At 42.8% G+C, this 13,964-nt stretch overlaps 1 protein-coding gene across 1 annotated transcript in view; it reads left to right on the top strand.

The window, feature by feature from the left end:
• LRP1B (LDL receptor related protein 1B) overlaps positions 1 to 13,964 on the top strand; it is a 796,682-nt gene that overhangs the window by 331,388 nt on the left and 451,330 nt on the right. Inside the window, exon 6 of the mRNA XM_066621533.1 lies at positions 1,017 to 1,274. Within this exon, the coding sequence (XP_066477630.1) occupies positions 1,017 to 1,274 (258 nt within the window). The remainder of the gene's footprint in view (positions 1 to 1,016; positions 1,275 to 13,964) is intronic.

Below are 13,964 nucleotides of genomic sequence, written 5' to 3'. Positions count from 1 at the left end.
TTTTTAAAATGACAGTGCTCTGAAAAGCCTCTGTGGTACTGAAGATGCATGCCTGTGATGCTCTTGACTGTACTTGATTAATATTAAAATCAAACACTGATTCAGTACAGTCAGCAGAATCACCAATGAGTGTTTTTTTTTATGGCATACTTCAGCATCTTCTAAAATGATATCACAGTGCTTTTTCCAAAATGGATCTTCATGGCCACAAGCACTAGTACCTTTTCTTCAGCAGGGTAAAAATCACCCTGCACATGCCTGATCTCATCTGGTCTCAGAAGCTAAGCAGGGTCAGGCCTGGTTAGTACTTGGATGGGAGGCCGCCTGGGAATACTGGGTGCTGTAGGTTTATACCATAGTCTTTCAAGACTGAAGGTTGCCAGCCTGTAACCTGATGTGGTAATGCACCCAGGTTGCCTGAACCCTCCACCGTCATGCTGCCTGAAACCCTCAGAATGCTGCCTGTGCACTTGTACCCCTCATGAATGAAGGGGGAGAACAGGCTAATGAGGCCTTCTGCCCTATCTCCCTTTCCTTTACATGAGAAAAACACTAGGGACCCAGCATCTACTGTTCCTGCTCATTACAAACAGGAACAGCATAGAGCAGGGAGATGCATGGCATACTCTTGGTAAGGAAAGGAAAGGAGGCCCTAAATCACCTTGTCCTGTCTTTGGCACTTCACAAGGCTCAAGGTGAAAAGGTAATCTGAAACAATAGCAGTTGTTTTTTTTTACCCCCTTCTTCTAGTTGGCATACTTTGATGGCAGTGAGAGGAAATTAGGAACCATGGCATTTATTTATTTATTTATTTATTTATTTCCTTCCTTCCTTCCTTCCTTCCTTCCTTCCTTCCTTCTCCAACAGTGCTGGACGGAGAAGGTGGTTGCCACTGCTGTGGTCTATTACATGGTCAATATCTTATTTATGTTCCGTTTTGTTTAATAGGAGGTGTGCAATAGTTTTTATCTGTTAGTTAACCTTTGTTTTTACTCTTTTTATGTTTTTGCTTTTAGAACCTAATGAAACACCTCCAGTTCTTTTGATTGCAAATTCAGACACTATTGAGGTACTATATCTAAATGGGACTAGAGCATCTACACTTGGTTCTGTGAGAGGAAGCGGAATTCAAACACTAGATTTTATATACAGCAAGGACACAGTTTGTTGGACTGAATCAAGACAATCTTCAAGTCAATTGAAATGCACTGAGATATCAAAAACTGGAGTGTTGACTGATGAATGGATAATCAACACAATCCCTTATCTTCACAGTAAGTATTTGAACCTTGGAATTTCTGCTTCTTTTCACTTTTTCTTTTCTTTGCACAAAAGACAGCTCCTAGAAAAACCTCCATCAGACTGAATGTGTTTATCTGCATGTTTAGAGTTTCACTTATTTTTTGATATGTTGAGCATTAAGCACAGAAATCAGTGTGGGTATACTTTTTTTCTTTCTTTTTTTGGCAATTCTTTGTTGCAGAAATAATTATTTGTCCCAAAGTGTTACAGAAATGAAATGCTTACAGAGGCAGCAAGTCTTTATAGCACCCAGGTGTTCTATTTGGCTTAATACTTACCAAAACAAAAAAAGACAATAGAGGAAGAATCTTGAGTTTGCCTTTTTTTCCCCTACATTGGGCTAGTACAAAAACATTGTGAATGACTGTTTATTGCCAAATAAATTACAATCTTCTAATTAAGATGTGCATCTACTGTTAATGTGTACCACCTCCTTATTTTATGACTATTGCTATAAACATTGCAGAGTTCAGTAGAAACTGGTCAACAGTCTTAAGAAAAACATGGAAGAATTATCCCTCAAATCAGGGCTTCCACAGTACCTAGTTAAAAGGATCAATCGATGAAATGTTATCACTTCCTTAACCTTGATTGCTTTAATGACTCCATTTAGCCCATTGCAAACAAAGAGGACTAAAAAGAGAGGCTCTTTTGCTTAAGCCATTTCTGCCCAACGTTGCATATACGCAACAGGGACCAAATGTGTACACTTGTGGGTCAGGCAAAAATGGGAGTTAAATAACTCCCCCTTCTATTCAGCAACTGCCCCACTGGTGCTGATGTAATATATACCCAAAGTATTAGATGCAGCATATCTCCCTTTCTCCCAGCTATGTATAATGTCACCAGGGTTGGGAACTTGAGTCAGTGACTGAAGGCTCGAGTTGTAAAAATGCGTGATTTTGGATGACTTGTTCGCGCATGTGGAAGACTCTGAAAAACACTTGAGTCAGTGCCCCACTGACTCGCCACTTGTCCCTCTCAGCACTGCGTGTGGATTCAAGTCTGTTTGGGGGTGCTTGCTTACTGTTTTTGCGGCAAGAAAATCCTCATGGGGCCAGCATTCCGACCAGGAGAGCAGCAGGAAAGTTGCAGCCAAGAGGGTAAATGTTTTGCTTTTGCAATGAATGGGAGAGGTGGGACTGGGTTCTCTTTTCCTTTGATGATCACTGGACAAAGGATTGGCAGTCTGGTATTTTCTTTGGTTGAGGTAGGGCAGAAGAAGGAGCCAAAGACATTATTGGCTTACGACTGGCTGTAGAAGTCTAGGGAGGGGGAGGAGGCAGGGAAGTGGGAGGGAGGCAGTTCATAGCAATCATGCTTTCACTGCATGGCTGCTGTGAGGCACTCCATTGTTACTTGGGCGGTGGAAGCCTCATTGAATGACCGGCTACAGTGGGACTACTTCTGAGTAGAGCTGCCAAGGATCAGGTTATCTTGGTAAGCCTCACAGCTGCTGCGCATGAACCTCCTCCCTCTTGTCGCTTCTGTCTGCGATGTCTCGCAGTGCCTCCTACCCCCTCCCACCCTGTTTACAGATGGGAGGGGACATCAGGGGAGCATTTAAAGTGAATTCCAACACATGAATGGGCAGCAGGCCCATTTCCCGCTCTGGAGCCATGGCAGGCTTTGTAAAGGAGGGGCCAACTTGATTCAAGTCCTATCGAGTCATGAAGGAGTAACTGGGTGACTCGGAAAATGTCTATGACTCATTTTCAAGTCAAGTCGCAGGGGGTAGAAACTCTAGATTTGACTCAAGTTGCACCATGCTGGGTTTTCCCATCCCTGCCTGTTACCACCAGTATAGGAAGAAGAACATTCAGCAGCGGACCTCCACAGCCCCATGCCCAGGGCAAAGGTCCGCAATGGTGCTCCCCACTTGCAAAAATCTGCCCCCCCCCTCATGGAGCCTCTCACGATCTCTACCCTCATTGGGGAAGCCTCTCTGAGGTTCCCTGATGTTATAAACTGTGCTTCTGGGAAACTGGAAGCATAGTTTCCTCCCCCGTTGGGAGCCTCAGAGAGGTTTCCATGGGATCCAAGTGCCTCGCCCCACTGGACCTAATGGTAGTCCCACGACTGAGAACACTGTCACCAGTATTCACTCCTTATGCCTCATGCTGTATGTAGTCTTGGATGAGTCAGCAGTGGCTGCGATGGTTTAAGGCAGAGGTGTCCAAACTTTTTGGTAGGAGGGCCACATCACCTCTCTGACAATGTGTCAGGGGCCTGTGTTGGAAAAAAAAAATTAATCTGCATTTCAAATTTGAATAAATTTACATAAATGAATATATTGGAGATGAAACTTATATGAATGAATGAAGGTCTTGCAATAACTCAAGGCCTATAAAAGGCCTTGCACAAAGCAAGGTCAGCCTTTCCTTTGCTGCTGCTGCTGCATCACAGACGTGAAACAGCAAATAATGGAGGGAGCCCTTATCCCACAGCTTATGCAAGAGGTTGTCACGCTGAGAGCAGATGCATCAGGCCAGCGCAGGCTCCAGCAAGTCTCTGGAGGGCCAGAGGCTCATTGGAGACTAGGGGCTCCCCATGGGCCAGATTGGAGGTCCTTGAGGGCCGTGGTTTGGGCACTCCTGGTTTAAGGAATCTGAGATTGTTCCTAGGGGAAAAGCAATAGAATTTCTGAGATAATTTTTGAGATAAATCTATTTAATTACTATTAGGATTATTAAATGGACCTTGGAATCCAGAAATCCTACAGAATATGGTGATGTCCTTTGTCTGGTTTGGGCTGTTAGGGCTTTGTAATATAGATGAATCTGAATAGGCCTCTTAGAGCTTTCTGCTTCTTGTCTTTTCATCTGCATGCTCTTATTTGTCTTGAGCCTTCTGTGGTTTACAGTCTGGCATTTTCTTTCTCAGCACTGTTGATCCAACAAAAGTCAAATTTTAACTGTGCCATAATGTACTTAGGTGCCAATCCTATCCAGCCTTCCAGCACTGATGCAGCTGCAATGCAGGCCCAAAGTAAGGACACAAATGTCCCCTTACCTTGAGGAGTCTCTGAGTGCTCCCCCATTGCAGGATTTAGTGCATTTGGATAGGGTTTGGATAGGCCCTAAGATTCAGTGGCAGATACGTTTCAGAAATTTTCTATCTCATTAATATGCTGCTTTTTCCCCCCTTCAAGGGTGCCTTGACGCAACGTAAGTTTTTTCACCTGCCCCAGACTCTTCCCTCAAAGTGTGGTGCTATCTCATGCTACAATGCCCCATGCCCCAGTCTGGTGCTGCTTGTCCCTGCCTTGCTTTGTGCAGGCAGGTCCAGGCAAAGAGAGCCCCCACTCTGGTAAATTCCACACTGGGGATTATTAAGAAAGGGATTAGAAATAAAATGACCTGTGTAGTAATGCCCTTGGTTCAGGGCCACTCAAACTGCAGTCTGGGGCCGGGTCCAGCATCTGTGCAGATCCGTCTGCCCAGTGAGCGGACCTTGCAGTTCCACCCGGGTGCCACGCAAAGTCCCCCTTTATTATTATTATTATTATTATTATTATTATTATTATTATTATTATTAAGAAGGGAGTGAACCAACCCTAGAAGTGAACCAACCCTAGAAGAACTTCACGTGGCCCTGGACTCCCTTGCCTTTGGCAAGGCACCTGGAAAAGACAGCATCCCTGCTGAAGTCCTAAAATGCTGCAAAGAGATCATCGTCACTGAGCTGCATGAAATCCTCTGTCTCTGCTGGAGAGAAGGTGGAGTACCTCAAGACATGAGGGATGCAAACATCATCACGCTGTACAAGAACAAAGGTGACAGGGGTGACTGCAACAACTACCGCGGCATCTCTCTCCTTAGCGTTGTAGGAAAGCTGTTTGCCCGAGTTGTACTAAAGAGGCTCCAGGTACTTGCAGAGAGCGTCTATCCAGAATCGCAGTGTGGATTCCGAGCCAACAGGTCCACCACTGATATGGTATTCTCCCTTAGACAACTGCAGGAGAAATGCAGGGAACAACGACAGCCACTCTTTATAGCCTTCATAGATCTCACAAAGGCTTTCGACCTGGTCAGCAGAGACGGCCTCTTCAAGATTCTCCCCAAGATTGGATGTCCACCCAGGCTCCTCAGCATCATCAGATCTTTCCACAAGGACATGAAGGGCACTGTTGTCTTTGATGGCTCCACATCAGACCCTTTTGACATCCGAAGCGGAGTGAAGCAGGGCTGTGTTCTTGCACCAACCTTGTTTGGGATTTTCTTCGCTGTCCTGCTGAAGCAGGCCTTTGGAACTGCAACAGAAGGCATCTATCTCCGGACCAGATCAGACGGAAAGCTCTTCAACCTCTCCAGACTGAGAGCAAAATCCAAAGTCCAGCTGAAATGTCTGCGTGACTTCCTCTTTGCCGACGATGCAGCTGTCACTACCCACTCTGCCAAAGATCTCCAGCAGCTCATGGATCGTTTTAGCAAGGCCTGCCAAGATTTTGGACTGACAATCAGCCTGAAGAAAACACAGGTCATGGTTCAGGATGTGGACTCACCTCCCTGCATTACAATCTCTGAGCATGAACTGGAGGTTGTCCATGACTTTGTGTACCTTGGCTCAATGATCTCCGACACACATTCTCTCGATACCGAGCTAAACAAGCGCATCGGTAAAGCAGCTACCACGTTTTCCAGACTCACAAAGAGAGTCTGGTCCAACAAGAAGCTGACGGAACATACCAAGATCCAGGTCTACAGAGCTTGCGTCCTGAGTACACTTCTGTACTGCAGCGAGTCATGGACTCTTCGCTCACAACAGGAGAGGAAACTGAACGCTTTCCACATGCGCTGCCTCCGACGCATCCTCAGCATCACCTGGCAGGACAAAGTTCCAAACAACACAGTCCTGGAACGTGCTGGAATCCCTAGCATGTATTCACTGCTGAAACAGAGACGCCTGCGTTGGCTTGGTCATGTCGTGAGAATGGATGATGGCCGGATCCCAAAGGATCTCCTCTATGGAGAACTCGTGCAAGGAAAGCGCCCTACAGGTAGACCACAGCTGCGATACAAGGACATCTGCAAGAGGGATCTGAAGGCCTTAGGGATGGACCTCAACAAGTGGGAAACCCTGGCCTCTGAGCGGCCCGCTTGGAGGCAGGCTGTGCAGCATGGCCTTTCCCAGTTTGAAGAGACACTTTGCCAACAGTCTGAGGCTAAGAGGCAAAGAAGGAAGGCCCATAGCCAGGGAGACAGACCAGGGACAGACTGCACTTGCTCCTGGTGTGGAAGGGATTGTCACTCCCGGATTGGCCTTTTCAGCCACACTAGACGCTGTGCCAGAACCACCTTTCAGAGTGCGATACCATAGTCTTTCGAGACTGAAGGTTGCCAATACAAAAAATTATTATTATTATTATTATTATTATTATTATTATTATTATTATTATTAATAATAATAATAATAATAATAATAATAATAATAATGCTGGTGTTGATATACTGCCTTTCTGGTCATCAGATTACTCCTCCGACTTTATTTAAGGCAGTTCAGATAGGCAGGCTATCTCTAAACCTCCGAGGGGATTTTTACGATAACAGAAAGGTTCTATCTTTCAAGAACCGCACAACATTTCAGATAGATCTTTCATGGTCTGGTATCACTTCTGGCCCCCAGTTGCCCCCACACAGGTGACAAGCAGCTCCATCTCTCACTTGAAGGGCAGCCAAGTCGCTTCTTTGCTCACACCAAAGAGCAGGTGGAACAACTCAACTCAGCTTGTCAGCTGCTTCAAGGTCTCGCCATTCACAGAGCTGCCGGTGGCCTCAAACTGGGAACCTTCAGATGTTATCTTCGGGCGAATGGAGGATCTCTCCTCTAGACCAGACCTCTAGAACTTGGATCATAATTTGGCAGTAGATTTTGAGCAAACAAAAGAAAGTACTTCTTCAGGCAATGCGTCATTCATTTATGACATTTGCTGCTCCAAGTCATGGTGACTGTCACAAATTTAGACCTTTTTAAAATAGGATTAAATACATTTATGGAAGATATGTCTATTAATAGGTAGTAGACCTGATTACTAAAGGGAAGCTCACGGTTCAGAAGCAGCGTGCCACTGAGTATTGATTACTGACAGGAATATTCTTATAGGTTACAAGCCAGGATGGGTATGTGCAACCTCCTGATTTTAGAAGTAGGCAACCTCAAATACCAGATGTAAGGGATGGGCAACAGGATGCAGGTATGTTGTGGTCTTGTGTGCTCCCAAAAGCATCTGGTTGGCTACTGTGCCACATAGGAAGTTGAACTAAGTGGGCTTTTGGCCTGATCCAGCAGGGCTCTAGGCCATCTGTTTGATACATAATGCTGAACTTCCTCCAGCTGGACTCTTCCCAACAATCCTATGTTTTAAATAACTGAAGCTTCAGAATATGGCAAGACACAAATTTAAATAAATTGGCTACATTATGTATCAACTTTAGTTTTAATCTTTGTCCTTTCCCCCTTTAAATTTTTTTTAAAGATATTTTCTGTTGATAAGGTTTATTTGAGGTTTTTAATTTTCTCTTTTAATGAACTTTCTTATGTCAATGAATTTGACAATTTGTTCTTGAATGGAAGGTACACTAAAAAATAAAGTGGAACAGAATCATTCATAGCATATCCTGATTCTCAATTGTGTGATTTTTTTTTTTCTGAGTCATTCTGGGAACAAAGTCATTTAATGTTTTGAAGGAACTGAATAAAGGCAATGGGGGCAGTAATGTATGAGCAGGTTGAGCTGCCCTGTCACTGTGTATAAGCTGTTCATTTTATCAACATGTCACAGAGCAGCTGGGGCTTGATGTGATGGTCTATGCATTCACCATGACGGTTCGGGAGTTTATGCAAAACTTTAAATATTCTTTGCATGCATAATTGCATAAAAGCTGTGTCACACTATATAAGTAAAAATAATGAGCTAATTGGAGAGAGCTTGCATATCTGTCACTGTATGCTGTTCCAGAGACAGCCATTCTGGGCTTTTTTTCAGCTTCACCTCAAACCTTGCACTACTTGTGTGTGTGTGTGTGTGTGTGTGTGTGTGTGTGTGTGTGTGTTTCCATTTTTCCTCCCTCTAAATAAGGACAACAGTATTTCCTTTTCACGTTAGTATGAAAATCAATAATAAAGAAAATTAAAGTAGGTGAAAAAATCTTCCCTTCTCCCTCCTCCCTTTAATATGCATTTAGGCTTTTCTCATTCACAAAGGAAATTGATTGTGAGCAAAAGAAAGATGGGTGAAATGCATGTAATGAGCCCTTGAGATCAAAAGCATGGCTCAATAACTGACACCTGAAAATGTTTAACAAAGCAAGAAAAGCCTGCATGTGTAATGCAGAGCTAAAATGAGTGCAAAATTGCCTCGTTATTTATCCTGAAACTTTCTCAATAACTGAACAGCGTTCCATTTTCAAGCTCTGTAAAATATGTCTCTTTTCAATGGAATCCTTAATGGGTGGAAACTAAAAATTGCCTGCTTAAATGAGAGAAAAAAAGAAATGTATAGTAATTTAACATCTTCAGTTAAAAGGAGACAAGCCCTGCCTAAGCGGCCACTTTTCAATATTCTACATCCCATGAAATTAATTCTTTCAGATATATGAAAGTTGGGGCTGTGACCATTAACGGTGCACTGGTTCCAAAGTCATCCTATCCTATAGATGTAGATTACTAGTGCTCTTACTGAAGTTGCAGGTCTGTCAGTGAGGTTTCAAAGAAATGCAAATGCCATGTAGAAGTACATCAAAAGTTGATCTTGAAGAATTCACCAAATTAAAAAGTCCCCTACAATGTTCCAACTGCATGATAGCTAGTTCCACTGCTAAGACTACTGATGCTAGATAATTTAGAGCCCAATCCTGTGGTTGGCGGCACAGGTGTTTTCAGGGCTCACCACCGGGCTCCCGCTGCAACCTCCCAGACTGCAGAGCAGCAGAACAACAGGCAGGGGTGTGGACGGGGGCAGGGAGGAGGCATTCTGGGGAGGGGGGAGGCCGGCGGGGGCGGAGAGAGGGTGGGGAGGAGGCATGCCGAGGGGCGGGAGGGAGGAGGATCCACGAAGCTGTGCTCCACAGGATCTCGGGTGCTTGTGGAGGGCTTACACGAGCGCCTTTTCCTTACCGCTGACCTTTTGGTCAGCTGTAAAGTGAGTAGCCCCATTGCAGGGCTGCTTACCTTACTCAGGGGAAGGAGATGAACGTCCTCTTCTCCCGAGGTGCCTCCTGTGGTAGCGTGGGAGGCGCAGGATTCAGCGGCAGCCCTCCTCAGTGCCGCTGAGCCTGGGCACTCCAGGCAGCTCAGGATTCGGCTACCCAAAAACTTGTGGCTCAGATCAGGCCACAGGTCTGACACAGACCTGCGTCAGACACAGACACACAGAGGACACAGGTCTCCTCTGTTCTGCACTGGCTAAATAGCTGGTGCAGTTCCAAGTAGACCATCGGGGCTGCTGGGACTCTAGGGATAAGGCGACTGTTTTGGAGCCACTGTCCCATGGCATGGCAGAGTTATAGGACTGGTCCCTAAGCTGTGAATCATGATTCCCCCAGTTACCTAGCAGAGTTGTTTTAAGGGCTGTATCAAGATAACACATGGGAATGCATATTCAAAAGAATTATACAAATGTTATAAAGGATGATTAGGGCTACAATCCTATACACACTTTGTTGGGAGTAAGCATATAATGGGACTTACTTCTGAGTAGACATGCATAGGCTTGTGCCTGTAGGGTATGTCATTTTGTCTCTGTGAGAGTGAAGAATGCATACATGAGAGTAGGATTGGCATGTGCGTACTGTCTAGTATTAGATGCTAAGTGAGTACTGTAAAATCCTCAGGTTTTAATTTTTCCAGCTTATATATTACTTATGATATTTTATGTGTGAGTTCTAAAATATTTCCTTTGCCACTATCCCTATGCTAAATCCACTAGTGTAATCTTTTTCGTGTTGACCTGTGAGAAGGAATTCATAGTGTCCTTATGCTAGGATTTCAGTTACTTCCATTACACTGTTAAATTTGGGGTTTTGGTGAGTGGTTTGCAGTTAAACCAGAAACACACTGTTGCCAACACTGCATCTTACATGTGTCGTGTGCACACACACACAAATAACTGAAATTGGGGAAATTAGCAAGTGAGAGGCCAAATCCAGCAGTGTGAGAAGGGGTTGGATCATTGACATGCATGAGCAGTACAATCAATCTCAAGGTGCCTCAAAATTAGGCTAATAGTAACAAGACAGCCTTTCAAAGAAGTTAAATATAGATAACAAGTAAAAGGCATGTTTAATTTCAGGTCAGTTACCAAGAAGAGAGAGATACTGCAAATATCTATGTTTGGACAGCAGGAGTTGGAAAGGTGACTGAGGATCCAATCCTATCCACACTTTCCTAGGAGTAAGCCCCATTGACTATAATGGTGCTTGCATAGGATTGGGCTCTAAATCTTTGGGGGGGAGAGAGAAAGAGAGTACTACAAAGATAAAAAAGGGGAGGGGGGAAGATCCCCTATCCTAGTCTGCCTGTTATGGCTTGAGTGCGAAGTCCTTCCCAAGCAGCAAGGCAGAACTGCCAAGTTTCCAGGTTCCAGAGGAGGAATAGGCGAAGAAATGGAGGAGGCTTTCTTCTGGGAAAAGAAACCTCCAAGTGCAGCATGGACACCCCAGCTAGTTTCTGAAGTGATCCAGAAGTGGAGGAGAAACTTCAAAGCAAACATTAGTAAAGAGAGAGAGTGAGAGAGCTGGCTCTGATAAAAAATGGAGGTTCCTACTAGGCGAGAAACCTCAAGACATCTTGCTGCCCTTATCTGTTTGCTAGAGCAGAGGAAGTTATAGGACTTTTCACAAAGGAAACAAATAGATTTTTGGCAGGACAAAGGAGTTTTGGGGAGGTTCTATAGCTGTGCATCTTGAGCTTCATGTTATACTAATTTTATGTTTCTAGCTGTCACAGGGAATGCACTAAATCAGTGGTTCTCAAACTTTTAGCACTGGGTTCCACTTTTTAGAATGACAATCTGTCCAGGACACACCAAAAGTGATGTCATGGCCGGATGTGACATCATCAAGCAAATTAAAATAGATAATTAAAGTAAAATAAAACAAATAATTAAATAAGGGGAAGCCAATGCTGTTCAACTAAGTGAATTTTCTCTGTAACCTGCCTGAAATCACTTCCCCCTCCTAAAAAAAAAAATCAGTAAGATTTTCAGCCCTACCCAGTTTAATTTAAGTTCTTTTATTTAAAACATATCACTATCAGGACCCACCTAGCTTTACAAGTCTAAAAAAAAAAATTACCTTACCAGCTCAAGCCTCTGTTTTATTCTTTTTATGGGGGGCTAACTTCTGGAGCATTTTTTGAGCTTCACTTTCATCAAATCATTCTGGTGGCCATACATTCCTCTTTTCCTGACCTGACCACAAACCAAGGCACATTTGCTTACTCATGAGTAAACGTGAACATGTAACTCAGTTTTGCTTTCCACAGGGCTCAATACATTTGTCAGCTTAGTGGGAGAGACTTCCTTATTGGGTGTGGTTGTTTTTTTTTGGGGGGGGGGGGGCTGCAGTCATCGGATTGGGACCATTCTATTGTTGTTGGATTCCTCTAAGCCTGTCCTTTCCAATGGACTAAAGCAAGTTAGCCTATTCACAAGTAAACAAACAATGTGGTTTGTTTACATTTCCATAGGGCTCCATGCATTTGCAATCTCAGATATCAGCTTATCAGCTAAAGTTTCATGACCCACCAAGAATCGGGTTGCGACCAACCAAGTGGGTTGCAACACACAGTTTGAGAAACCCTGCACTAAATAAGCCGTCTATAACTAAATCCCCACAGATACCGAGGGTCCACTGTACTTCCAAAGTTCTGTAAGACTTAATACAGGCTGTAATGTCTCACTGATCAGTAGTGCTTCCTTCCCTTAAAATCTTCTCCCTCCCCAAAACAGGTTTTGTTATTTTTTTCACCAAATTCAGACTATTTTTTTTATCATATATCTCTTAACATAAAATAGGCTCATTTTGTTCTCAGTAGACCAAGGAGTATCTATGACATATTGAATCAACTACTTTAATTGGCTGATTAAACATTTCTGATGTATAAACAAGATGAGAATTATTGGATAATTTGCTGCTGATAATATTTACCTAGTTTTATTTTCAGCTTATTAGCATGACTATTAAATGTTCACAATTTTCTACATTGCTACTTTAGCAATACTAAACACACTTATCCATTTCTAAAATGAAAACATTTCACACTTAAAGATTCTCAAAGAGAACTCCATGTTTGTGGTTGTTTTCATCTTTGTGTTTGGAAGGGAAACTGCCTTTATACTAATAACCATACAAAATATTTACACCAATGAATGGCTTCACAAACCCAAGAAGTGCTAGGCATTATTAGTTTCTGAGAATAACGTAGGTGGATTTAGGAGAAAGAAACAAAACTTAAAACTACAGCAATAATTGTCACTTATTTATGTATTATATGTTTGCTCATATATAACTAATAATACAAAAAGTAGTCTGTTTATGACCCTTATAAATAGTATATGATTTTAAGGCCTTTGTGCACTTTAAAAGTGCTAATTTAAACTGGAGACTGCATTGCAATTTCAAAAGTGTGAATCAATGTCGTTTGCTTAGCAATTCACACCCATCCCCTTTCTCTGGCCGAGTACAATAAACCTTGGAGTATGAATTCACTTTCCAAAAGCTGACAATAACAAATAGCTTTTATATTATCCCCAGAGAAGCATTTCAGAGGGTCTGCACTCACAATATTAAAAGATTCTACCTTTCCTCCAAGTCGTTTTCCTTAATAAATGGGAAGTAAATCCATATTTTATTAAAATATTGTATACAACTTTAAAATTTTAATTACCCACTGCTTAGCATCTTTATGGGCTAACATTAAAATGACAGCAGTAATTTTGAGGAACAGAAACTAGGGTTTTTTTTTTTTTTCCAAGTTGATGACATGGAAAAAAAATTGAGTGTGAATTCTAAGGAGAGAATCTGGAGGGAAGTTGGCATGAGGCATTGGAAAATAGACAATTGGATACGACTCAGCATCATCAGTTAACATGGGCATGCCATATATTCCCTTTAATAGTAAGGACCACTAAACTGTGCAACTTCATGGGGCATCTATTGAAGCTAAATTATGCTTTAATTTTAAGTTTAGCAGCAGATTACTTAACTGCCTTGAAGTAAATAACCAGTTTTGATTTACTGTCTGTGCAGAGTTATAGGACTCTTGTTGAATGTGTCGTTTAAGGGAAAGAGAGTGTTAACGGCTGTTGTACCTCTATAAATCTGTCTTCATTGTTCAGCAGAGATGCCAAACAACTGGGGCCCTATTGCAAATTTACAGTCATTTGGCAATGCCACTGGAAATCACTAAAGCAGAAATTAGAGATGTGATCATTTTCTGCGGTTAGCCTTTGAATCCAGCTTGAAATTGGCAGCAAACAAGGCAGTCTCTTAAAAACCAATCAAGAAAGTCATTATTCGATTTGTTGTGGTTAAAGGTGTGAACAAGGAATGAAAATTATAATTCTTTTATTCCTTCTGAAACTTAAAAAATATGGAGAATTTGAAGCATTCGAAGCCTGCAAAGGTTGTTAGGAATGTTGGGGGAAAAGAATGGGAGAAAAA

The sequence above is a fragment of the Tiliqua scincoides genome, chromosome 1 (assembly GCF_035046505.1).
Source record: "Tiliqua scincoides isolate rTilSci1 chromosome 1, rTilSci1.hap2, whole genome shotgun sequence".
In the NCBI taxonomy this organism is placed as follows: Eukaryota; Metazoa; Chordata; class Lepidosauria; order Squamata; family Scincidae; genus Tiliqua; species Tiliqua scincoides.
Note: the sequence above shows the minus strand (reverse complement) of the source record. Positions and strands in the feature narration are given on the sequence as shown.